The 24,244-nt window shown below is 41.6% G+C and overlaps 1 protein-coding gene across 1 annotated transcript in view; it reads right to left on the reverse strand.

Annotated features, from left to right (window-relative positions):
- Positions 1 to 2,937: 2,937 nt before the first annotated feature.
- The window catches only part of kiaa1109 (KIAA1109 ortholog), a 54,015-nt gene continuing 32,708 nt past the window's right edge, over positions 2,938 to 24,244 (reverse strand). Inside the window, exons 55-91 of the mRNA XM_067242682.1 lie at positions 23,796 to 24,040; positions 22,561 to 22,666; positions 22,059 to 22,156; positions 21,673 to 21,855; positions 21,329 to 21,497; positions 20,898 to 21,109; positions 20,296 to 20,379; positions 19,284 to 19,482; positions 19,033 to 19,092; positions 18,621 to 18,847; positions 18,248 to 18,436; positions 17,253 to 17,383; positions 16,868 to 16,991; positions 16,650 to 16,765; positions 16,270 to 16,360; positions 15,549 to 15,608; positions 13,211 to 13,488; positions 12,804 to 13,019; positions 12,443 to 12,620; positions 12,105 to 12,285; positions 11,760 to 11,921; positions 11,501 to 11,640; positions 11,079 to 11,277; positions 10,542 to 10,745; positions 9,925 to 10,101; positions 9,631 to 9,768; positions 8,899 to 9,135; positions 8,515 to 8,668; positions 8,127 to 8,284; positions 7,627 to 7,816; positions 7,182 to 7,399; positions 6,727 to 6,978; positions 6,255 to 6,458; positions 5,854 to 6,048; positions 5,441 to 5,575; positions 4,576 to 4,741; positions 2,938 to 3,796 (exon numbers count right to left, since the gene is read on the reverse strand). Of these exons, the coding sequence (XP_067098783.1) occupies positions 3,580 to 3,796; positions 4,576 to 4,741; positions 5,441 to 5,575; positions 5,854 to 6,048; positions 6,255 to 6,458; positions 6,727 to 6,978; positions 7,182 to 7,399; positions 7,627 to 7,816; positions 8,127 to 8,284; positions 8,515 to 8,668; positions 8,899 to 9,135; positions 9,631 to 9,768; positions 9,925 to 10,101; positions 10,542 to 10,745; positions 11,079 to 11,277; positions 11,501 to 11,640; positions 11,760 to 11,921; positions 12,105 to 12,285; positions 12,443 to 12,620; positions 12,804 to 13,019; positions 13,211 to 13,488; positions 15,549 to 15,608; positions 16,270 to 16,360; positions 16,650 to 16,765; positions 16,868 to 16,991; positions 17,253 to 17,383; positions 18,248 to 18,436; positions 18,621 to 18,847; positions 19,033 to 19,092; positions 19,284 to 19,482; positions 20,296 to 20,379; positions 20,898 to 21,109; positions 21,329 to 21,497; positions 21,673 to 21,855; positions 22,059 to 22,156; positions 22,561 to 22,666; positions 23,796 to 24,040 (6,293 nt within the window). The 3' untranslated portion in view covers positions 2,938 to 3,579. The remainder of the gene's footprint in view (positions 3,797 to 4,575; positions 4,742 to 5,440; positions 5,576 to 5,853; positions 6,049 to 6,254; positions 6,459 to 6,726; positions 6,979 to 7,181; positions 7,400 to 7,626; positions 7,817 to 8,126; positions 8,285 to 8,514; positions 8,669 to 8,898; positions 9,136 to 9,630; positions 9,769 to 9,924; positions 10,102 to 10,541; positions 10,746 to 11,078; positions 11,278 to 11,500; positions 11,641 to 11,759; positions 11,922 to 12,104; positions 12,286 to 12,442; positions 12,621 to 12,803; positions 13,020 to 13,210; positions 13,489 to 15,548; positions 15,609 to 16,269; positions 16,361 to 16,649; positions 16,766 to 16,867; positions 16,992 to 17,252; positions 17,384 to 18,247; positions 18,437 to 18,620; positions 18,848 to 19,032; positions 19,093 to 19,283; positions 19,483 to 20,295; positions 20,380 to 20,897; positions 21,110 to 21,328; positions 21,498 to 21,672; positions 21,856 to 22,058; positions 22,157 to 22,560; positions 22,667 to 23,795; positions 24,041 to 24,244) is intronic.

Raw genomic sequence — 24,244 nt, forward strand, 5'->3', positions numbered from 1 at the left:
GGAGTATACGTGTGTGTTTGCGCCTGTAAGCACAAGTGCATGTGAGCGATTGAGAAACAGAGAGAGAGATGTAGAGAAAGACACACAATGATGTCACACTTCAACCATTCCTTACTATTCCTGGGAAAAGTGGGTCCACCATCATGTTTTCATTTCCAGCAGATTTCCTCAAGCAGGACATGCATTACCTCTCTCTCTCTCCCCCCCCCCCCCCCCCCAATGGTGGGCCGGGCCAGGAAATAATAACCTATACGATTATGATGACTATAGGTGTGTATTTGAGAGCAACATGTGTTGCATAGCAACATGCTATGTAAAATGCTCCACATGCTTGTATTAAGAGACAGGGGCATTTCATTATACCCACTTACTTTGAAAAACTCTAATCTGCCCCCCCCCCCCCTTTTTAAGACAATTACATTTAATGGCCGCATCCCAGTTATATATATAAAAAAACGCTGTCCCAGCCACATTTGAAAACAAACCTATGTCCTTAGTTAGAAATGACCAAGACATCTGTCTAAGCACAACCATAGTGCTTTTTGCTCCCTAATAAGGCACTCATTTTCTCACCTGGCGTGGTTGATGAAAGTCTGCCTGCCCAGGTCAGTCCACTTCGACCTCTCACAACGTCATTGTTCTTGAGGGGGAGGTGAGTGTTCAAACGTTGACACTCTGGTCCTTTCTCACGGTGTCTCCCAGACACACGCACACAAACATGCACTGTCCCGGGAAATGTGGATCTTCATTATTTGTCAGGCTTTTACTTGTGTTAAAAGGTCAACACTGACCCACATTCCTGGATAAATAATGCAATGATGAGTCGCAGTGCATGTGAATTCAGAGTTTCCTTAAAAGAAAAAAGGAAGGAGAGGGAGCACGAGGCCGGAAAAAAAGCAGGCCGCTGAATGAAAGACAAATGTTTGCTTTCCCCAGGATTGTTGAGGTGAGGCCTTGCCTGTTAAGATAGCACTGAGCACCAATTTTGTGTGACAATAGATTATAAAGAGGACACAATATGGACTCAAGAAAGAATGTTTGTCTCTTTGGAGTAGTTTTAATCTTCAACACTTCCATCTAATTTATGTGTCACGCTTGAGCATACATATAAAAAAATATTCTCTTAACTGCTGAAATGAATCAGTTTCTAGTGTTCCACAGCTCTTACTACAATGTAGAAACATTCTGTAGATAGAGGCTAAATCAATATCTCGATACAAAAGTATCCAACACAAGCTAGGAAATATTGTTAAAAAGAGATGGGGATTTTTTCACATCCTGCATAAAAAGATATTAAAAATAATTAGATCCTAAAATACCTGTCTACTCAAAAATATATATATACTTTCACATTCGAGCCAAAGCTTTGTGGTCCTCTGTTTGAAACCATTTCAGGAAAGGATCATCTTGAGGTTTTTTTTTTTTTTTTTTTTTATTAAGGTCAAGGCTATGTATTAGTTCTGTGAACATAAATGAGTGTGTGACTATCCAATGAGTGCAAACCTATGCCTATAGTGTAGGGAAATGAGTGTTAGACAGGGAAAAGGGGTTTAGTTTTCTAAGGGGTGCCGTCCAAGGACCTCAAGCTGTGAGTACACAGCTGCATGAGGGTTCATCTGATGAGGGGGTCTGGGTAGAGACAGTTGCAGACCCCTGGTCCACCAACAGACCCTTTTGTGTCTATCACAACCTAAACCCCTCTTCTTCCTATTAATCATGTGGAAGCCATTGGTAGACGTTGTTCTAAAATGAGGCAGGACACTTTGTTAATACAGGTTTCAAGATTTTAAGATTGTGATCTTCTGCTTTTGGGCCCCCTTTTTTAAGGGCATACTGGTCGGGCGAATCAAAGTTCTAGACCACAAAGCACACAACCACAGATGGTACACTGTGTAAGACTAGAAGATTTTTTTTACTCCGTAAAAGTGAAGAAATGTAGAGAATTTTAACTCGTTTTTTACTTTAACGATCAAGTTTTAGGATGGGCCAGTCATTGCAAGTCACCCCTCAAACCGCGAATTGAATTCTTGACAGGGTGACAGTTGGCTGTCGCATTTCAGTCTGTGATATAGTCTGCTTTATGAATCACTGAAAACACTCCTATGACACCTGTCAAAAACAGACACTTCAAAGGTCTACAACTCACTGCACCCCTTCACCACAAACACACACACACAGCACATTCTCAAACACTATTCAATAAAAAATGCATAACTATATTGTTGTAAAGGCCTGCAAAAATGTACAGCATTGCTCTGCAATGCACATCATTACACTTTTTAGGTTTAAACCATCACTAGAGACCTTACTTGACTGAGACTGCCATCTGCTGGTAAGATTATAAACTTGCAACTACATACCTTCTATTTCATTTCTTTTTAGCCTTTAATGTTATTGTACACACAATTTGTTAAAATTGTGCTGTATTATGTATCAGTAAAGAAAATAATCCTTCATCTCCCCAGGCATTCTGGTTTTAAAACCGAAAACCGTTTTGGGGGTTTTCCGTTTTTTACGTTTTTCAGAAAAACGGGAAAGGGAAAAACCAAGGATATTCCCGTTTTCCGTTTGCCAAATGAGCCCTGCCGCCCCCCAAACCCACGTAAACAGCACGACAATGGGTGTGAACACACAAACGCACTACCTTTTTATGCCAGCCTTAATAAAGTTAAAGACAAACTCACAATAAAGCAAACTGAAATACATATCGCCATTGTTACGCTGGTATGCTGCATGTCGTGCAGTATGTGATTTGAGTCTGCCTCTGAATAGTGTAGTGTGCCTTGCTGATAGCAAGCACACTAATTACATGTCAGCATTAGTTGATGAGCTAATTTCAAAAGCATAATTCTGTCACACCATTATTTAAAAAATATTCTTTCTTGACAGCCAAATGTAACTATGGATAAATAACCAGATAAAACGCAGAATAAGATGTAAAATTGGATGGCAATGATTTTATTAGGTTAAGAAAATCACATTGAAGAAATTCACAGTTATTTTATATACACTGGTCTATTGCACATATTAAAAATAAAATACTGAAACACCCAGGTCACAGGTTAAAGATTAAACCAATAAATAAATAAAATAAAATTGTATTGCATCTTTACAATTCAGTAGCTGACACACAAAATGTTCGATGCAAATCATTTTCTATTACATCCCTCTAAAATGCATCTAAAATATTACACAAAATGGCAAAATTGTGCACGGCAAATTTATAATTTGTCTATTCATTGTACACGTAATTTCACAACTCCAGCTACTTTGTTCTGATAACATGTACAGCATGTATGAGATGAAACTAAGTTGGTTTCGGCAGGGGGTTATCACATGAGAGCAGCCATATGAAACTTAATTTGCCATTTTCTTTAAAATACACAAAGCAACAAGGGTGCAAAATGTTTCAGTCAAAACTCATAGTGGCATGCACCACAATAAACATCTATACTCAGCTCGGCTTTGCAATAAACCGGTATGACAGGGGTAATGTACAGTAACGAAGAATTTATCCCATGGTTCCAGGTATTATTAAGTGTTAAAGGGGTCATTTATAAAACACTTGTATGCTTGAGTTTAATGTTCCTCTTTGTCTCTTCCTTTCTTTTCCTTCTCATCCTGCAGCGCAGTGCCAAGCTTCTTGATAAGGACAGAGAGGACCTTGTCCAAGGGGTCCATCACTCCCCTCTGCAACCATTTTGGAATTGTAGTCCTTGCATGGTGGAAGCCCAGTTTTTGTAAGATGTAATCCACACCAACGGGGTCAATCTTCCTTCCTGTCCAGGAGATTAGCCTGAAGAAAAGCATCAACATCGGACATTTCAGAAAATCTATCCATATATTAATGTCCTGTTGTTTTGTGAGTGTACTAGTACATGGTAGAAAACCGGGCTATAGCATTTCCTGTGCAGATCTGTTAAGTCCTTAATGTGGTAATTGTATGTTGTTAGGATACTTCTATTGTGTTTTCAATCAAACAGCAACATTTTGTCTGTCATAGTGAGCTAAATTCAAGGCCATAATCATAATTTATATTGGTCAACCACGCACGCTGTCTGAAATTATCATAACAAATTTCATTTGTCCCCTCCAATGTTGACTCCATGGCTACGGCCTTGGCTAAATTGTCTTGGAACTCCAAAGAGTATATTGCTTGATAACGGACCTCCCTCAAGATTAGGGTTTGCAACAAAACAGTGAGATTACAAGCTAATTATCATCATGGTTAAATTGTGCAGGCAACACTAGCAAGATGCTGGAACATTACTGTGTTGGACAATCGGCTACCGTAGCTAGTAAAGTCATGTTAATGGTTTGTTGTCCATTGGCTAGCAAGAAAGAAAATAGTTTTTTCATTATGAATAAGAATGTCAGAATTTATTAATTTAAGATATATTTTTTCACCTTTAGTAGATACTGTGATTTGACATTTTGTTAGTTCAATACCAATGCACCAAAATAGACTATATATGTTAAGAAGAACTCAGCATAAAAATAAAATAAAAATACACTTCTTTTGAAGTTGGATTTCTAACTTAAGGAATTAGAATGTTCTGATTGGGAGGCTCTGACCTGAGGGTTGGCTCTAGATGCCATGTGTTGCACTTGAACTCTCTCCAGTCCACTGTTGTGTAGTTGATGCCGTCTTCATTGTCCTTGTCAGTTGAATCTTCATCATGGACGGCTGTGGGGCTCTTCTGTCCCGGCCGAGCCGCAAAGATGCGCGGGGCAAAAAGTGCTGCAGGTGAGGGGGGGGGGGGGGGGGGGGGGGGGAAAGAATGTAGTGTGAACTTATTACTGTATTACTGTTATTTTGGTACAGAAAAACCTAAATGCTCATTTGAAATGGTTAAAATGGGTTAAATCTCTGATCAGTTTGAGTTTTTTTTATTATCATATGTTGTCATGCTAGCTTGAGCTGACAAGAATGTTCTGGAAGCTAAGGGTAGCTAGTAACAGCATTGGCTATGAGCAGTCAATCATATTTTATTTTATTTTATGTAAATTGGTTGTTAAGTGCAGAGCTGTCATCTTGTTGAAACCATCACTTGAGACCATATATTTTTGCTAGTTTCACTAGGTATGTGTTATATTTTTATATTTTAATATGAATACATTCCTAAATGATTTTCCTTTTATGCCAACTCAGGCATGGTTGGTTTGCTAGCTCTTGTGCCTGCAAGTGACAATTATATACAAAGTATAACAGTGTTTGCTTTCCATTTGTTGACCATCCAATTCTATGCAAAACAATCCATTTGTTACCACTATAAATTCACTTTGTTACTTTCAACCCAATATATTTCAAGACCTTTCATTTTAACACTTGTGTTAAGGATTTGCTTGAAGTGAAATGAGGATTTGATGTTTTATGTCAAGTTAGGGAGAGCGCTAGAAGAACAACAAAAAGAGAGAATGTATTCGTCCGTGTGCTCACCTTTCTCTTTCTCTTTAAGGTATGCAGATACTAAGTCATGGAGGAACATGATCAGCTCAGCATCCATGGTGACACAGATGTGGTCGGTGAACTCAGTTACCACACTGCACTCCACCTTGGGCTTGCTGTTGGAATCTAAAAAAAGCAAAGGTTCATAAACATGTTATATATATTATTATATCCTAACGAGTCGCAAGTGGTTTAACGTCAAGTTTTGTATCCAAATTATTTAGCCCAAAATGTAAACTTTGCAGACAAATAATTTTGTAAATTTTGCCCACTAAGTTGATGTGAATTTCTGAGGACTTAATTTGTTTAATAGCAATAGCGCTCATTGGTTTAACATATTGCTTCAATCAATGTGTCGAGTTGCAACAAACAGACTGGACCAGTTATCGTAACCACATTCTCACCAGTTAGCGAGGGCTCTTCTGGGTCCTGTCCGTGAATAGACTTGAAGTCCAGTTGCATCCTGGGGAGGGCGAAGATGGTCTCTGTCTCGTGGTTGTAGCTGGAGGAGCCTCTGAAGCTGCTGAGCAGGCTGGAGCTCTTGGCCGCTGCTCCGCTCTCCTGATTGTTGGCATCCACGTTTCGGAGCAGGTTCAGCTCTAGAGGTTTATAGGATTAAACACAATCAATTTGTTTTCAGGATAGGATTAAACAAAATGAATTTGTTTCCAGCACGGTAATGGCGGACCCATCTTGCCAACTATACTGTTACATAAAATGTTTTAAAATTCAATAATACATGTAAATGAGATGTTGATGTCACATTATTTGACTACATACGACACAACGGTTTAGCTTCCCTTACCTTCATTTCTCATAGCCGTGACATAGTTGAACCACTCTTTGACTGTAGCTACTCCGTGCGGAGGGTTCTCGTGGCGGCGGCGAGTGATTTTGGTGATGGTAGCCATAGGGCTCTCCAGGGCGCCACAGGGTTTAGTCACCATGGTGTTGTGACCGAGATGGAAATCCAGTGTTTGCACAATGTAGGTAGAGTCATCATTGGAGCCTTGATACAAAGAGAAAAACGTGTTGCAAACATTTTTATAAAAAAGAATAATGTAAAAAAAAAAAAAAAAAAAAAGAATTATGAAAATGCTTAAAATATATATAGATATATATATGTGGAGAGAAAACAAGTTTGAAAATAAAATATCTAAATACATATAATATAAAAAATAAATACAATCTGTAGTCTATTGATATTGCCTTGACATGGCCTTGAATTGAAGCCATAATTCAAACCCCACAAGAGATCAACTGATAAAGGGCCTTACCATCCTCCCATATCTTCTGTGCCTCAGTCCAGAAGGCAATATTGGGCTCCTCCAAGTGGAATAGTGCCCACGACTTGGAGCGGAAGTTAGGGCCATGGAAGCAGGCCAGGGTCATGTGGTTGCCATGAAGACTCATTGAGCCCCCAAGTTGCACAGCGTCCTCTGGGAGGGGCATCTGGAAAAGGGAGATGTGGCAGCCGGCGATGACCTTCAACACCCCAGGCCAGTGGCGGTGGTGGGCGGCATCCATGTCTAAAATGCAAGGAAAAATCATGAAAAAGAGATTTGAGTGTAAGAGAAGTAAATAATAAATATGTATATTTATAAAAATAATCATAATAATAAGATCTCACTAATGGTGTAAATGATTCTTTTTTCTTCTAAATCCACATGAAAAATTGACAATACTAGTTAAGAATGATGGGTTTCAAAATCCAACAAATGTATATGCTTACATAATTCAGCTGCTCCTTTCTCAATGTTGATGATGGGGGCCTTGGGTGGCAGGTAAGGGACTGGCCCCCATGTGGACAAAGCCCTCTTACTGGTGTCAAACTGCTGGGTGAAGAACTCCTGGAGTTTCATTCCGATCTTGATGAGGTCCGGAGTGGTGGAGCGTGAGATGATCACCTGGAAGATGTCCCACTGAAGGTCCCCATGGACAAAGATCTCACTAGAGATGGGAATAAAAAGGGAAGGATAAGACCACACAACGGGAAAGCAGATTTGCCAGAACTTTACTTTGTGAAGGTTGAAAAAAATGTTACTTTGGATGAATTCTTCAACCAGTTAATGTTTGCGAAAGATGCACAAAGAAAGAAAGAGGCCAACTGTATAGATTCCACAGTACAACTGTACCTTTTTTCTGATTGGCTATCCTCCACAGTGTCACCACTGTACCTTTTCTCTGATAGGCTGGTCTCCACTGTGGAGAGATTAACCTTCCACTCATCTTGAAGTTTCAGGTCAGCATTGCTAAAGACACCCATTAGGATGCTGGAGCCCATGTAGTCCACACGGGCCTCTGTCGAGCCCATGGTGATCTGAATCTTGTGGCTGGGCTGCTGGTTTGGGTGCTCTGAAATGTGAGCTGGGACAAACACCGTGTTTTTCAGCAATGACTGAGAAATTACATATTTGCATATTCTATGCAACACGTTTGGTGTCTGACAAAAGTGAGACTCAAAAACATAAAATGATGCATCGTTAAAAACAGAGGCTTAAAAACCAAAACCAAATTGCCACTCCTTTAGTAAAATGTAGCTGCCCTTAACGTGCTATTCTTAATGGAAATCATTTTGGATTAAGCAGCTGCACCAACATTCAAACACCGGATTCAAATATGATGGGTAACTTCACAACCCTTGAAAACCTGGAAGGCTTCCCTGCTCAGTACTTACAGACCATCTCCAGAGTGTTCACGTCTATGTTGCCGCCCACCACGCCGCCTTTGGAGTCGAGTTTGGAGCGGCCAAGTCCCACGGACATGCTAATCTCTCTGTCTCTGTTACTGCCCACTGAAAGGCGGCCCTGGCTCTTCAGTCCACTCGTTGTCCAACTGGATGTTGGGGAGTGCCAGGAAGGAAACAGTCAGTCTCATGAATAATAACATTTTGGGTGTCAATGTAAAAAAGTCCATCAATTGCAATTCATTGTTGGTGAAATGTTAACAGTTTGGGGTTTGTGTTGGGTGTGTTCGTGTTTGAAGAACTTTAGAACGTTGCTTCAAATATGGGAAAGTTAATGAAGTGTAAATGGTTTAGTTAAAAGGAGGGAGAGGAATCGTACTTGTTGTTGCCCATGACGTTACTCATATTCATCTGGACGTTGAGCTGTTTCAGGTTGATGGCGAACACCACCAGCGTTTCCCACGGTGTCCCCTGCTGGCCGGCTGTTTTGCCATTTTTATTGAACGATGGCGTGGAGGTCTTAGTGACAGAGTCTACAGAAAAAAAGGAATGTTGTGTGTAACGTTTGCAAGTTCAGTTTCCATTGGTGTTACTATACATTCAGCTGAATGTTCTTTAGGAACAGTCAATATGACTGGTGGGATAAAGAACAGCTGACACAAACAGAGATGATTGAGACAGTATTACTCTTGACAAAGAAATAGACGTTTGATGTCATGTATACATGTATGGTATCCAGCTTCCACAGAGATGACCCCCCCACCTCTTCTTGGGGCCGAGGAGTCGGACACGCTTCGTGTGCGTGCAGGGGCCGGGGATTTGAGGTGTGCCAGACCCCCAGAGCTCCCCGTGGTGTGGTCCGAAAACACGTTCGGGGACTGGGGTATGTGCTGCCCTCCTGTGCTGCCATCCCAGGTCCTCCAGTAGGCTTTGCGGCTTGATTCGGGGGACAGGTGCTGGGTCATGTTCTCCATAGACTCTGGGGTGGCTGGACCTGAGGCTGGGAAAAGTCAAACGTTTTCTACAAAGATTCCGGAAAGTTTTCAAGTACAGTTTACCGTTTTAAATAAACTCTAAATAAATTGCCAGTTATGATCTCGGAGAGAAGGCAGTTTTCAACAACAAATAATTAGTATGCTTGATACCAGATATTACTGATATCTCACATATATATTATTATTATTATTACATCCATCAAGACTCCTCCCACAAGGAACGTCACATCAAAATGTGCATCTCTGTCTATTGTATTGCTGTTGTTTTGTAGAAGCACACTTCACAATACCCCTCTCTAGTTGTTAATATTTTATATAATATAATAATTATATTATATAAAATATCATTTGAAACCTCTATTCTCGTAGCCATATTCACCAGTGAATTACCCTCTCTCTCAAGCTTCCACACCCCCTCATCCTGTTTCTCATAAATGCATCTCGAAGCAGAATAAAAGCTAAGACACGTAGTTTGTAAAGACCTTGAGACGATGCGTCACCTGCCAGGTTGATGGTTTGATCACCCAAGAACAGGCGCCGGGCAATGCTTCTGCGGTACCAGGCTCTGGGGAAGGCCAGAATCTCGCTCAAACGCCTCATGTCGTACTTAAAGGAGGCGGAACCAATGTCACACACCGCTGACAAGGGAAGAGAGAGAGATAGAGTGTGGGAGAAATAAGAAAGTTAGAGATAAGAAAGGTTGGAACTTTTCCAGGTGTTTACAATGTTTTAGGCTATATCAATCTTATATTTGACTCCAAAACATCCTTGACCCGACATCGTCAGTGAAGTACCAGAGATGTTGATAAGGGTGGTGTCCATTTTGCCTCCTTTTCCAGGGATGAAGCTTTCAATGAAGGTGGGCCCCCCAGTGCGTCTCATTCTGGACAGGCTGACTTTGACAAACTCCAGGTTGATGCTCAGAGAGTCCTTCCTCCCAGTAACAGATGAAGGCTCTTCATCAACTGTGCCTTCAAAACAAAAAAAACAGACCACTGTTAGTGTAGGGTAAGATTAAAGATCCTTGTGTTTTTGCTGCAGAGCACCAGGACAGAAAATGTCAGATTCTATTATAATGAATACGTTCATTAATACAAAATATCAGATTGTACTTCAGTTCAAAGATATATATTTCCTATTTTCACATTCATAAATACATTTTATATTACTATACATAGGTATGAATTATAATTATTATTAAATAAAGGTGTAAGGAATAGTTTTATGAACTTGTTATGAATGTTTCTGAGGTCCCTCTGTTAAAGTAACAAGTTTAAAGTTTACTACTCTGCTGCAAGAGTCTAGGGGGGGGAAGTAGCCAGTAGCTACTTGCAGTAAAACACTTCAGTCTTACACAAGTCAACATGTTACAAGGACTGGGGACTGATTTCAAGCCTACATGTTCACATACCTAGGGGTCCCGGACCTGGGGGCAGCCCCGTAACAGCAGACTTCTGCTTCCCAGCACCGTAGGGATGGAAGACGTAGAGGGAGAAATCTGACATGCAGGCGGTGAAGCTAAGACCCGACGAGTTGGTAGGGGGGCCGGTGAGGTCTGATTGGCTGCTACTGTGTCGGCTCCTTCCTAAGGGGCTGCCCAGCAATGGAGAAGCCCCTGGAGGGAAGAGGGATGTGACAGGAATATGAAAAGGTGACAACAAGACAGATGCGTTAGTAATATTAGAGTATAGTATGGGCCTTTGAGGCCTGTCTGTGATGTCATGGTTGAACAAAGGTATAATTCAGAAACAAATATATTCTGACAACATACATAATCTATACTGTATGGTTACAGTGGACCACAAAACAATATATTTCACACATTTTAATTATTAGAAAGGAAGTGCCAGCATCTTTTCAAACTATGCAGCATGCAGATGTAAGGGAACCTACTAAATGTTTATGCACTTACAGTTTTTTTTGCAAGAAGTGGCATTTAGAGGATTACCCTTGTTTGGAGGTGGTTTGAGAATGTGTGGGGGGCCAGGGGGTGTCGAGGAGGGTGGGTGAGGCCCGTCGGCGGGGTGAGAGCTTGAGGTTGTCTCGAGTTCTCCTCGGTTGGAGGAAAAAACCAGGTCTAGAGAAGGCAGTTTCAGCATACACTCCACCCTGGACATGGGCAGGCAGCTGAAGCGAATCTGAGAGGGCTGTAGGGATCATAGACAGAGGCAAATACTTGATGGTAAAACCATATGGCAGAACCTACAAATTATTTTGTTTCAATACTGCATATTGTATAGTAATGCACAATAATATAATTACAATAGTAGAAACGCCAATCGATTTCCAGGTTGTATACACTGTCAATATTGCCAACAATATGACAGAGTCCCTTGTAAAATGAGGTACAATAAGCAACAAATGAAGTACCTGTACTCTGACATAGACCACAACATCCACCGGGAAGGAGGAGTAGGCAGAGGTGGAGGAGGACACCAGGGAGGTCGTGGACTCCTCTAGTGGATCCACAGGGTCAAACTGACCCATGTCCTCTTCCTGGTTGTTCATAGCTGAGAAACACTCACTTATTAGTACAATATCCTTTAAAGTTATTCAAGAGTTGATCAGCCTGGCAAGAAATGCACAAAAACCACATGTAATAAGTCCCTATCCCAAGGCACACACACACCTGTATAATTCCTATCCACAGGGGTGATGGGGATGGTTTCCAAAGCTTTTTCCAAAAAGTCCAACAGACAGGGGCTGATAACCATTTCCTCTGGTAGGGTCTGGAGAGCCACCCAAGCATAAAGCTTGGCTGTCTTCACCCCACCGCTACTCTTGCCTTTGGCTGCAGGGGAGACATGGGAGAGAATCATTACAGACACACATTTTCTCTCCTTTTTTTGTTGTTATGTTTAAAACATTGATTCCTAATGATCACGTTCATGGCTGATGTGTGAGTATGCACTCAAGTGTGTGGGTAATCACGACAAGTCAAAGGGCATGCAGGTATGATGAGATCTCTCAGTACCTGATGGTAGAGGTGGGGGTGGGGGAGGTAGGAGAGAGTTAGTCTTGCTTTGGGCAGCATTGGGAGGGCAGCTATCTTTCATACCATACAGCTTGGATTCTTTGGAAAGGGTGCGGGGCAGGGAAGATCCTCGCGAGGCGTTGGGTGACTCCGTTTTGAGTGTTTTAGAGTTGTAGTGTAGCTGGATAGTGAAGAGAAATACGGCCAGTTCAGTCCTCCAAAAGACATTAGTCAAAAATACAGACTGGTGAATTGTTGTCAAATTGATTTGACCCATACACAAATCACGATGAACTACAGGAGAGCAACGAAATACCAATGGGATGTAACCGACTGACCTTAACGTCTACTCCAGGAATGTAAAAAACAGTGGTTTCCTGGTCACTGGATTTGGTTTGCAGGGAGGAGGGCACCTTTTTGCCTGCCAAAAGGTGAGTGGTGGAGCTGTTGGGCTGCAGCTTTTTCTTTTTAGGTGGAGACTCTTGTTCCAGACTCCTAAGGCTGCGGTCACAACTCCTACGAAGAAGTAGAATCAAGGTTCCAACAACCACAGAAAAACAACTTCAAAAACCTTTCATTGACTTTCATGAACATGGCATCGGTTTGATAAATCAATCAATTTGTGGATTGGTGAGAAAAAAAAACATATGTATGATTTGCCAGCGTTTCAGTATGGCATATTGGGATTCAATGCTGTACCTTTTAAAGGTGATGTCTTCGTGCTCGGGCTGCTGGGTAGTGGGGTGCAGCACACACTTGCCACTATCAATCTCCACACGCACGTCCAACTCAAAGTCGATGTTCCTCTCTGTGGGCGGACCCATTAAGCTGCGGTTGGTGGGGGTCCCGGGCCAGCGCTCGCTGAACAACTGGCTGACGGCCGCAAAGCCTGTCGCTTTCCTGTGTGGCGCTTGTCTGTGAGGAAATTGAACTGGATTTTAAGGACACCAACCAAACTACACATAACCAACCACACATTACCAACCACACATTACCAAGCTAAAATAGCAATAATACAAAAGATTAATTGAAACAAACAAGTCCAAGTCTCAAACTAGGATTCCGACGACTACTTTACATGAAAGAAAAAGCCAAATACAACTCACACGGGCCTTCGGAAGTAGCTGGCTGGCTTCTCTCGATCAAACTCTTCCTCCTTTTCCGAGTCGTCCGATGACGACGACGAGAGCTCGTCGCGTCTCATGTCCTCGTGCTGGAAGGGAATGGCGGGTGAGAAGACAGCAGGGCTGGCGGGGGCACTGAACACGGGGTACTGCCCCTCACTAACGGATGGGAAGTGATGATGATGATGGTGAGTATGATGAGGATGGAGTGGCTCGTCAGTAGTGATGGACAACAAATCCATCTCTGTCTCCTCCGGAAACTTCATAGTGGGTGTAACAAACAGGGAGATTCAGACATGGGGGGGGGGGGGGGGGGGGGGAGTTAGAAGGTTTCCAAATTGCGCATAAGGCACCACCTTGAAGGTGATGTCATACACAGTGGGCCCATGTCTTGCTGGCAGATATCAAGAGCAACGCTGCTAAATTCAGTTATTACAACAAGACATGCTCATTCTTTGGAATGGTATTGTTGTTGATAAGCAGGTTACAGTGTGTTGCCGTTTTTTCTAAACTCAGCAATCAATTAGCATTCTGTAAAATACATTTTTAATTGTGACCATATTTGGCTTTATATGATGATCCAGCTTTCCACACATTTTTATTTTACATTTAACTGGCCCAAAACACACACACACACTTTTTGGTGTTGAATTATTTACACTGAATAGTTGTGATATAGGTTCAACGTTGTAATATTGGCTGAAAGTTGTTTGATGCTGGATGATATCTGCTTAATGGTCAGGTATCTCATAGATCAGTGGTTCTCAACCCTGGTCCTCAAGTGCCCCGTCCTGCATGTTTTAAATGTTTCCCTGCTCCAACACACCTGATTCAAATGAATGGGTCGTTATCTAGTTAGGCAGAAGCCTGCTAACGACCATTCATTTGAATCAGGTGTGTTGGAACAGGGAAACATCTAAAACATGCAGGACGGGGGGTACTTGAGGACCAGGGTAGAGAACCACTGTCATAGATCCCAGGTTGGTCTGTGAACAGAGAGACGGAGTGAGTGATGAGGAAAAGGAAGATGTTAAGATGAAGACACCTGTTTGGCAAAAGACTCCAGTGTGGAATCATGGCCAAAACTGTTGTGTTAAAAAGCCCAAACGGAAAATTCAGGATGCACAAGATCAACTGTTAGCCTGTAGCCCCTACAATAGCAGAATCACCCTGGCAACACCATGGTAGCGATACAGCGTGTGACAGATATCATACATTAATTTGTAAGTTAGTGATAACTTCAAGAGCACTGCATAAACATTCCTTACTTCCATTACCAGTGGCTGTAGACATACGGTATGCCTTAACTCTTTTAGGCAAATGCAGTCATGTATAATATCATAAGAACCCCACATGGTTACCACACAACCACAACCTGGCAGGGAGACAATACTTGTTAACACGATTTGCAACTAAAAGCTGGTATTTATAGCGCACCATGCCAAGTTCCCCCATGCCTAAATAAGAATGTAATAAAAAAAAAAGATAGGGGCTTAAATATTTCACGATGATAGAATGTTAGAGAGGAAGAAAAGAGAAAATACGAAATAAAATATAAATTTGTCCACACAGCTTTGAAGCAGCAGTACTTCTGAGTTCTTTTTGTGTTATGACGAGACACTTTTAGGATTAGGAGGAATGTGTGGGTGAATTGCAGGTCATAACTAGTCGTTAGACACACAGTATCGAAGGTCCTTATGGACTTTGTATTCAGTGACTGTCATGGGGACATCTGTACAATGAATTTGCGTCGCGATTCAGAGTCGAAGGGTGACTGACATACAGAATCAATCAGTGTTTCAGGTTTTATAGGCTTTAGTGTTGGCCATGCATAGCTGCTCCAAATAGAAAAACACATTTGTGTTTGAAAAGTTGTTGATTTGGTGCACCATGCAATTTCATAAAAGGATGTTAATCTTTCTGATCATTTATCAGTTTCAATTGATTTCATCTAAGTCTCCAAGCCAATAATACTGTACACTGCTATCTAATGTGCAGTTGAATGAATCAAAATAACATGTTGCCAGAAGCAACCATTTTAGTATTAGTGAGATACCACAATAATTTGTGTATTGTCTGTAATTAATATGTACATTGTCTGTTTATTGTATGTATTGCTTGAGAGTCACCAACAGCTGGAACCAAATTCCTGTGTTACCACACTTATATTGAATATTACTCTGACACTACTTTTTCAACATCCTGTTTTGAATTTGCATGTTTTTGGACAAATCAGTTTCTGTTGATTAAAAGGTAGAGCGAAGGGGGAATCGGAGACTCATTTTCGGAAGGTTCATTTGTAACTGCTCTTTACAAATACCTTGAACACCTCTCCTGGACTGACAGGTGGGTTTGTGGGATCCAAGGCCGGATTATTTATCTTCAATTAAACAAAAATAAATCAATGGAACTCATCCCAAAAATAAAAGCATTACAACACTACGGGAAAAGTGAGGTGGATCTGTGGTGCTCTAGAGGTTAAAAACATCTAGTTGGTTTCTATGGCAACAATTCTATGGAACACCAATATGAACAGCACCTAAAATGTATAATCTAGTATGTAGCATAAATCTTGTATAAGCAATGTTATCATAAACATAAATACATCACATGTTGTAACACATGCAGTCATTTATGACGGGAAAAATTACTTTGGTTTATGTTAACCTAAAGATAAATATAGGCTTGCAAAATAAACGGACACCTTCCCATGTTCATTTGACACAATCTATCTCACTGTTTGGAACCAAAACTGTATAAGGTGAGAAGAACCATCATGGTGACAAATACACATAGAAATGGAAGATGAAATGACAAAATGTTGAATCAATATTCATCATAATATATGATAAATACAGCCTGGTGAAGCACTAAATGAGTTTGGATGGAATGTTGAACCAATGCTCGACGGTGCTCAGATTAAGGCCTGACAGATTATCGGAACATCAACCAAGATACCACAACAACTGTCTCTCATTCTAAGAATGTCTTCAGCACTCCTATGAATTGAAGTTATATTGCAGAATTATATGTTTGAGTACCGTGTCCTGGATGTTGAAAGTGACTCTGGGACCAGGGGAGGACGCGTCCACTCTGATGTCGGGCAAATCGTCCACGTCTCCTATTCTGGAACTAAGGGAGAAGACATTTCTAGATGACCAACAATTTAAGGCTCTCTCTCAATTCAATCATTGAATTGATCGTTTCTCAATTCACTCTTTGCGTACTAGTACATGTACAGCAGAAACGTCCAAAAGCAATTGTGATTCAGTAGTATTTGACTCCTGTCAATGTAGACGGTGAGCTGTAAACTAGTTGACATGTTTCGGATGCTAAAATGCTAGGGTCCTAGTCTAAACCGTAAAAGCATGGTAAGAGCAAACAGCCTGCTAGGTTTAGCTAGCGCACTTCTGTCCAGTACCTTTGGCGCTCCATGCGTTTCAGCGGAGGCCTGCCTGCAGCAGCTGTGGAGATGCTCTTGGAGCGGTTGTAACTGGGCTTGTAGCCCAAGCCCCACTTGTCCTTTAAAGACGCCGCCTGGTGACAAGAAACAAAGTTACAAACCCCCGGCCCGACAACATCTACCGGCGACGAGAAAAAAAAAGAAAAAGAAAGAAAAAGAAAGAATCCGCGTCTCACCCTCATGCTGGAGCGTCGTAGTTTCTTGCGCACATCCCTTCTGATGTCATTGACAGCCACTGACTCCAGCTGCTGGTAGCGCTGGATCTCCTGGTTGATGGTACCCTCACTAGCTCCCAGTTTCCTAAGAAGCAGAAAGGGGATGTGGTAAGAGAAATTCCAGAGCCATCAACATGTTACTAGCTGGGGTTGATTCATCTCAATTCCATTTAATGCTATGTACAATTAGTAGCTATGTAAGAGATAAATCATAATTCAGTTGAAAAAAATGCTAATTTAAATTGGGAATTTACAGGAAACACCCCAAACCATATTTAAGCACATGAAAAGATAATATATGAATTAGTAGGAGGTATCATGAATGGCACTTGAGGAGAGCTCCTACTTGAGGTCATCGATCACTTTGGCTTGCTCGTTCAGCTCTCGGATGTCCACCAGCCTCTTTGTGAACTTCCGACCTCGAGCATCCACAACCTGGTTGCCCACCAACATCTGCCTTCTGGGATCTAAGGGCTCCTGTGGGACAAATACCAGTTTATCCAGTAAGTACACCCCTTGACTGACTGTACCGAAAAATCTGAAATATCACACACCTCAAACCATGCCTGATCAATGATTAATTTGATCCAACAAATATGATCCACTGCACCCACATTTGTCAACAGTTCACCAAAACCCTGTATGATCTGACACCCCACATGATATCATACACTGGAGGGAAAAGCACAACACAAGTCCCCAACACCACCTTCTTGAAGAACAACATGAAGGACTTCAGCCTCAATTAGAGATACATTTCTCAACGAAAGGGAGTATTAGGGATAACTACAACTGTATTGATTGTTTCAGATTGCTACAATGCCTATAAAAAGTATTCACCCCCCATTAACTTTTCCGTGTTGTATTGTTTTACACTGAATCACATTGGATTTAATGGATTAAAAATGTCTAGTACATTTATAGAGATTTGTAAAGATTTATTTTCAATTTGACATTAAAGATGATCAGTGTCAAAAAAGCCTTATTATGTGATTCAATATTGTAAAACAATAAAACATGAAAAAGCCCATGGCACTATGTATAGGCACTGTGTGTATATATATATATTATTTATTTTTTTCTCCAGTATGTTGGAATACGATGGAAAGCACAACCAGTGGCAGAATCAAGTGCCAAGTCCCACCAGATTAGTTACCGAAAGCTCTTTTCACAAAACTCTTAAATAAGCCCTCGCCAGGCACTCACTTTAACCTGGCATGAGAGGGCATCACAGAGCCATTGAAATCCACTATTCACCACTGTGCATCGGGGACAATGAGTCGGAATGTGATTGGGTACCCAGCAGGAGGAAGAGGAGGAGGATGATGATGGGCTACATACACATCCCCAGGAGAGGGGTCTGGGGGCCCCTGACTCGCCCCTGTGTCTTCTGAGGTGAGGTAGGGTTGACGTGACATTAAGGTAGTCTGCTGGGCTCGAGACACTCTGAGGTCTAGGGCTCAGACCTAGGATGTGATTTACCAGGCGCTTCCTTAACGTAAGACGTGGGTTGAAGTCTCCCTCTGGACTCTGGAAACAACGGATTGACGGAGGGACCAAAGCCAGATTGAATTCAGGTATGCAAGAGCTCCCCGCGTGCTCTCCGTTTCAATTATGTGCAGTGGAATTCAGGACACTCAAAGCATAATGACGTTTTCAAAGTGCAGGTGGCAACACCGTTATTGAGCTTAAGGCGCTGGTGGTGATGACTGACCATGTGCATGGTGGGTGACATTCTATCGGCCTCGTCTTCGTCCGACAAGTCGGCCATGTTGATGGAGTTGAGGTCGGCGATGTCATCCGCATCCTCCTCGCCAGTCAAGGAGGTCAAAGTGTTGCCCAGGGCATTTAGCCGTTTGCCAATATTGGGGTCCATGTGGACGTCTATACCACACATTTTCCAGAGCACATTTAGCGTCCAGGTACCAGCGCTGCTGCTTTCTGTGACGGGACAAAGAAAGGAACAGAAAGATGGGGGGGGGGGGGGGAGAGAACAAAAAGGAAAAAGATAAGGAGACAAAGAAACATAGGAAGTTGTATTGAGGTATACATTATCCTGCTTGACTGCCACACTGATTGGGTGGGGAATACACTTAAATAGGAAGGGAACGTTTTTCAAAGCTTGCCTGCAGACGGTTGGCCTGTGGTTCTGGAGCATACTTCATAAGTACCATCTGGGACAACACCTATAAAAATAAAATGTTGGTTAAAACTTTAGGAGGGAGATTTTATCATTAATAATAGTTTATGGGGTAGTTGAAATGCTCGTATGTGGCATTCAGACATGCAGCAGCGAGACGCAGTCAAATCCAAAGAGTTATAAGAGTTATAACATAGAACCAAAACAACAAACAACACTTGACAGTTAGCAGCTCACATGCATTCATGACCATGTCTCCACGGAGCTCAGGTTTCCAGTCGTCCCAGGATGTCTCGAAGCCTTCCGCAAAGCGAATGCAGAAGTTCTTGAAATGGCCCTTGCTGACGAGCGACTCTGAGGAGCAAGCAGTGATCAGCGTGCTCTCGATGGTCAGCACGAGGGCGGAGCCTGTGTCAAAGTCAATGCTGTGGTTGGCCTATTGGGGGACGGAGGTAGAAATGGGGGTTGGAAGGGGTATAGTGAGGACAGGGAAAACAGAGGAACAACTTACATGATATCAGTATGGAAGTGTGTTGGAGTGTGTAGTGTTGGAAATAGGTAAATCAGGTTAGTAGCACTTCATGTGAAGGACTTTGTCTCAAGGTATACCTTGTTTTTCCTCAATTAACAATAGTTACATTCATCTGTTACTGTAATAGTTGCATTAATCTGTTACTATTTATAATGGTTTCAGAGCAGTTTGTACCTTTAAATGAAGAGCTACCATGTTATTTAGTTGAGAAAATGTGTCCCTTCATACAATTCACAAATTATTTTCCTCTTGGAAATTAAAATTGCATGCAGCTTGTCATATTTAATTTTTTTGCATTACTGTCATGTCACTTGCAATGACAACAATGTCAATTGAGTTTTGAAAAATTGCCAAAATACAAATGATAACTGACTTAACACTTGTGTGTGTGTATACAATACCAGTCAAAAGACACGTGTTCTCATTCAATGTGACTGGTTACATATAGGTGAGAAAATGTAACATATATATATATAGAACACACACACATATATATATATATATACACACACACACACACACATATACAGTACCAGTCAAAAGTTTTGACACATTTTCCCATATATATATGTAACATTTTTATGACCGGTTATGTCAGCATTATTTAGACTATGAAGATGATTAAACTTTTCATATGACAGGCTATCACAGGTGATTGTTTCATGACACCATGACACCAACAAGAGTTCACAAGAGATTAAATAGATTGCAGGTTACTTTTCTTGCATATTTTTTCTGGCCTACAGAACTGCTGGCCCCGGCTTCACAGCGGATGCCTTCGATAAGTGGTACATGTCCTTTCTATGGAGATAAGGGATACAATTATAACCTCATTTAATTCTATGATTCACTACTGATGCTGTATTGTATGCGACAGGTCTAAGAATGAACTTTGGTTTGATTGCTTTTAAACTATTCTTTACCTTTAGTTTCCCCTTGAACTGTGGTTGAGTACAATTAAGCATTTACTAAGTTATGCAAAAATTATTTAGTATAAATCCTTAGATAAAAACTAATGATTTCACTTTAAGTTTTTACCTATTTCATTAAAACAACTGTAATTTTACAAAGCTCATAATAAAAATTTGATAATGATGTGAATACTGATAAATAATATGTGAATACTAATCATTGATTTAATGCACCAGAAAATCAAGTTAATTATCCTACTGCGTATCAGAGCATTAATCCTGCATTCAATTCTGAGGGTTTCAATACATTTAAACAACATTCGTCTCCACCATGACTACCATTGAATTAATATGAACTGACAACATGGTGGCTGGAGTGTCTGATAAGACAGTGTGCCGGTAGGGTACCTGTGAAGTGTTGGTGATAGGCAGGCAGATGCCCAGATCATTGACAGTGAGCTGCAGGAAGAGGGTGCTGAAGGCTTGGGCTGAAGTCTGCTGGATGCCCGGCAGCTTGTCCACCACCTCCTTGGTGGCCATGTGGATGTCTTTGTTGAGGGCCAGACGCTGCTCATTCCAGTTGTCGTAGGCTGCTTTGTAGTTCAGCCAGAACAACACGGCTGCAATGAGAACTCGGGACAGTTAGTGTGTGTGTGTGTGTTGACGCAAATGTTACTTGGTGGATCATCCTGGTTAAAATAGCTTATTAAATTAAAAGGGTACATTTGTTTCGTGGGCATAATATACCCTCTACGTGGCAATTCAAGATTATAGATATCACTAAAGATAGTAAGTTATGTGTGGAAACGGGAAATTTTCCTCAAATCATCAATCCTGACCTCTGTCAAAGGCCACGGGTTGAGCAAACACGATTGGTCGGTTAAGTGTGATGAGGACGGCCTCCTTGTCTGAGGAGCCACTGATCTCCTCCTGAAAGGCATTCCTCAAGCCAATTCGAGTGCGGAAGTAGGCTACCTGATGGAAGTCGGAACCTGCCTCCTCATATACCTGGAAGGAAAACAAAGTATATATATATATATACTTGGCTACAAGGTACTTTGCTAACTTGGGAGTGTGCCCATTAAGAACTTTAAGACTGCAAGTTCAAGGATAAAACCACATAGAAAACATGTTCACAGTTTGGATGTAAGCCATTGCAAAACCGTAGAATAACTTATCCTACCTGGTGTTTCACAATCTGCCCCAAAGCCAGATTCAAGTCCACTTGGCATTTGCCAAACAGCTTAAGATAGCTGCTGCTGCCACCGGCCTTGCACTGGATCCTATTGGACAGTTCCAGCTCTATAAGGCCTGTCTCGAAGCGAACTGCCCTCATTGATGGCGTGGTAGCGGTCATCTGAACACCCTATACAAAGCACATCCATTGTGAACACTCAAACAAAATGGCGTCTGCATACATTTTGTGTTAAACTGCACATTACAGGTGGTGAGGAAACCAGAATATAATGCACTGTACAAATCTGCATATAACTGGTTTGAAGCTTGTGTGCAAAAAACAAACAAACAACTGTTTAAAAAGCTAGACAGTGTAACAATAGGCCACAATACCTTAAACTTGAGATTGAGTGAATAGAGAAGAATCTTAGGCTTATCAGCATCGGTTGAGATATCATGCTCATTCCAAAGAGGGATGGGCTGCTCTCCACCTGCATACACAAAAAGAACCCAATGACTTGACATAATTCTACCGCAGCAACAGACAAGAAAGTAGCCCTCATGTCACATTTGGATATTTTTCATGTCACCTTGGATGTGTTTTGCGTAGCCTTTGTAAAGTACACCAACATGCCAGGCTTCTTAAATGAGCTGAATCGTGATTGGCTGGAGAACAACGCCCCTTTTCCCAAAATATTCAATTATTCCGCCCTGATGATGTAGGGCTGAATTATGCTGCTTATTTATGATACCAGCTCAACTCTTTTATTTTTATAATCTTCCATTAGGGTACCTAATTCACTGTCCCATGGATTCTCAGACTCTACATCCTCAACCATAAGGAGGCAGACATCTTTGCAGCATCTGAATGCAGGTGCTAGTGAATGCTACAGACCTGAGACTTTCTGGATGACCTCATTGACCTCTTTCATGAAGACCTTCTGTAGAAACACCAAGTGGTTTAGGAGATCCGTGGTCAGGTTGTGCTCAAATGAGCCAATCTGTAGAGGTAAGACAACCAACAAGCATTTGTAAAGAGTTAGTTAATCTTTTTTTTACATCATACATGATTCAAACATGACAAAACTAGATATAAACACTTTGATAGTTTTCAGTCAGTTCACTTACTGAAACAGGTATGGGGAATTGCACCCTTACAAGACTCATCTGAAGAATGTTTGATTCTGCCTGAATAGGCCAGACCAGGGGCCCGTACTCCGTACGTCGCTTATTACATCCGAGATCAAAGTACACATCCAAGACGACATCATCGTGCTAATCAGGATCTGGCTAATTCGGTTCTTCCAACACCCTTGTTGTTTATGATTAGTATAGCTGGATTGAGTTATGCGTTGGTCTAAAAGGGGGTATGTATCGATAGTAGAAACCTTGATCAGCAACACTGCTATTGGCTGCACACATAAGTCTATGGCTGCTCACCATGGCCAAAAAGAGCGCCCCGTGTTTTCCGCAACAGAGCCAAACAGAGCAAGAGCTTGCTCGAAGGTCCTCCAAATTGGAAGATTTAATCAAAACGGCAGGGAACACCTCAAAGTCTGCAAAATCCAGGAGGGCTGGCAAAAAGTATCAGACAAATTAAATGTAGTGACCACGTTAGATGTTTTATCGCTTATTACAGTAGGCTAGGCCTATTTGTTTTTGTATTTTCTTATTTCCATAATTACTTTACTTGATTTAGTTTATGTCATATAATAATTTAATGTGGTTCCAACAAATTAATGATGTAAATGACACCCTCTCTCAAAAAGTATAGTAGGCTACACTGTCTCGCTGTGATAATTGGATCTGTCTATCACGCAATGTTCGATTAATATATAATTCTGCTAATTATTTTTGCACATTCTGCAACAGGTTTCTGTCGTTAAAACGGACAAGACATGGCTGTGACAGACTTCCTGTATCACCTCTGCTTGTAAAGCCACAATCAAATCTGTCCGCAAACACTCCAGAAGATTTTACTTTCCTTAAGTTGAGGAGCATGCTCCTTCGGTCAGGCGTTGACTATGAGAGTTTTGCTCATTCTAATTCTACCAAAACCAAGCTAGTGTCATTGTCACCGCATGAGTAAGACGAACCTTGAGCACAAAGTGGTGTTCCTAACTATGTTACCTCGGCCTCGCAGCTAAGGTAGTTGCCCTGGAGGTAGTTGCCCTGCTTGGGGGGAAAGTCATCATGGGCCCAGCCCTGGTCCGAGTGACTCTCATGTTCCTCCATGATGTACTCTCCTGACATGGTGACTGGGGGCAGGTTGAGGCTGGCTGATGGGGGCATGGTGGACATGTCCACAGGAGACACCTTGGACTGGAAGCACAGCTTGTGGTTGGGCAGTTCAAAGGTAAACCGGGTTTGGGCTCCTGGATGGGTGATACAATTTCCAAAAAACAAATTAAGAGGGCTGTGGGATTAACAGTGGGATAACATGAAAGGCGAGAGGATTTCTGTTTGTGCGTTGTGTCCGTCTCCTAAATAACAAGCCAAATACAGCCACTGAAGTGGAACAATACAACATCTGCCAATTGTGGTCGCATCTATTGCAACAACATAAACTTGGTAAGACT

The sequence above is a fragment of the Osmerus mordax genome, chromosome 9, assembly GCF_038355195.1.
Source record: "Osmerus mordax isolate fOsmMor3 chromosome 9, fOsmMor3.pri, whole genome shotgun sequence".
Lineage (NCBI taxonomy): Eukaryota > Metazoa > Chordata > Actinopteri > Osmeriformes > Osmeridae > Osmerus > Osmerus mordax.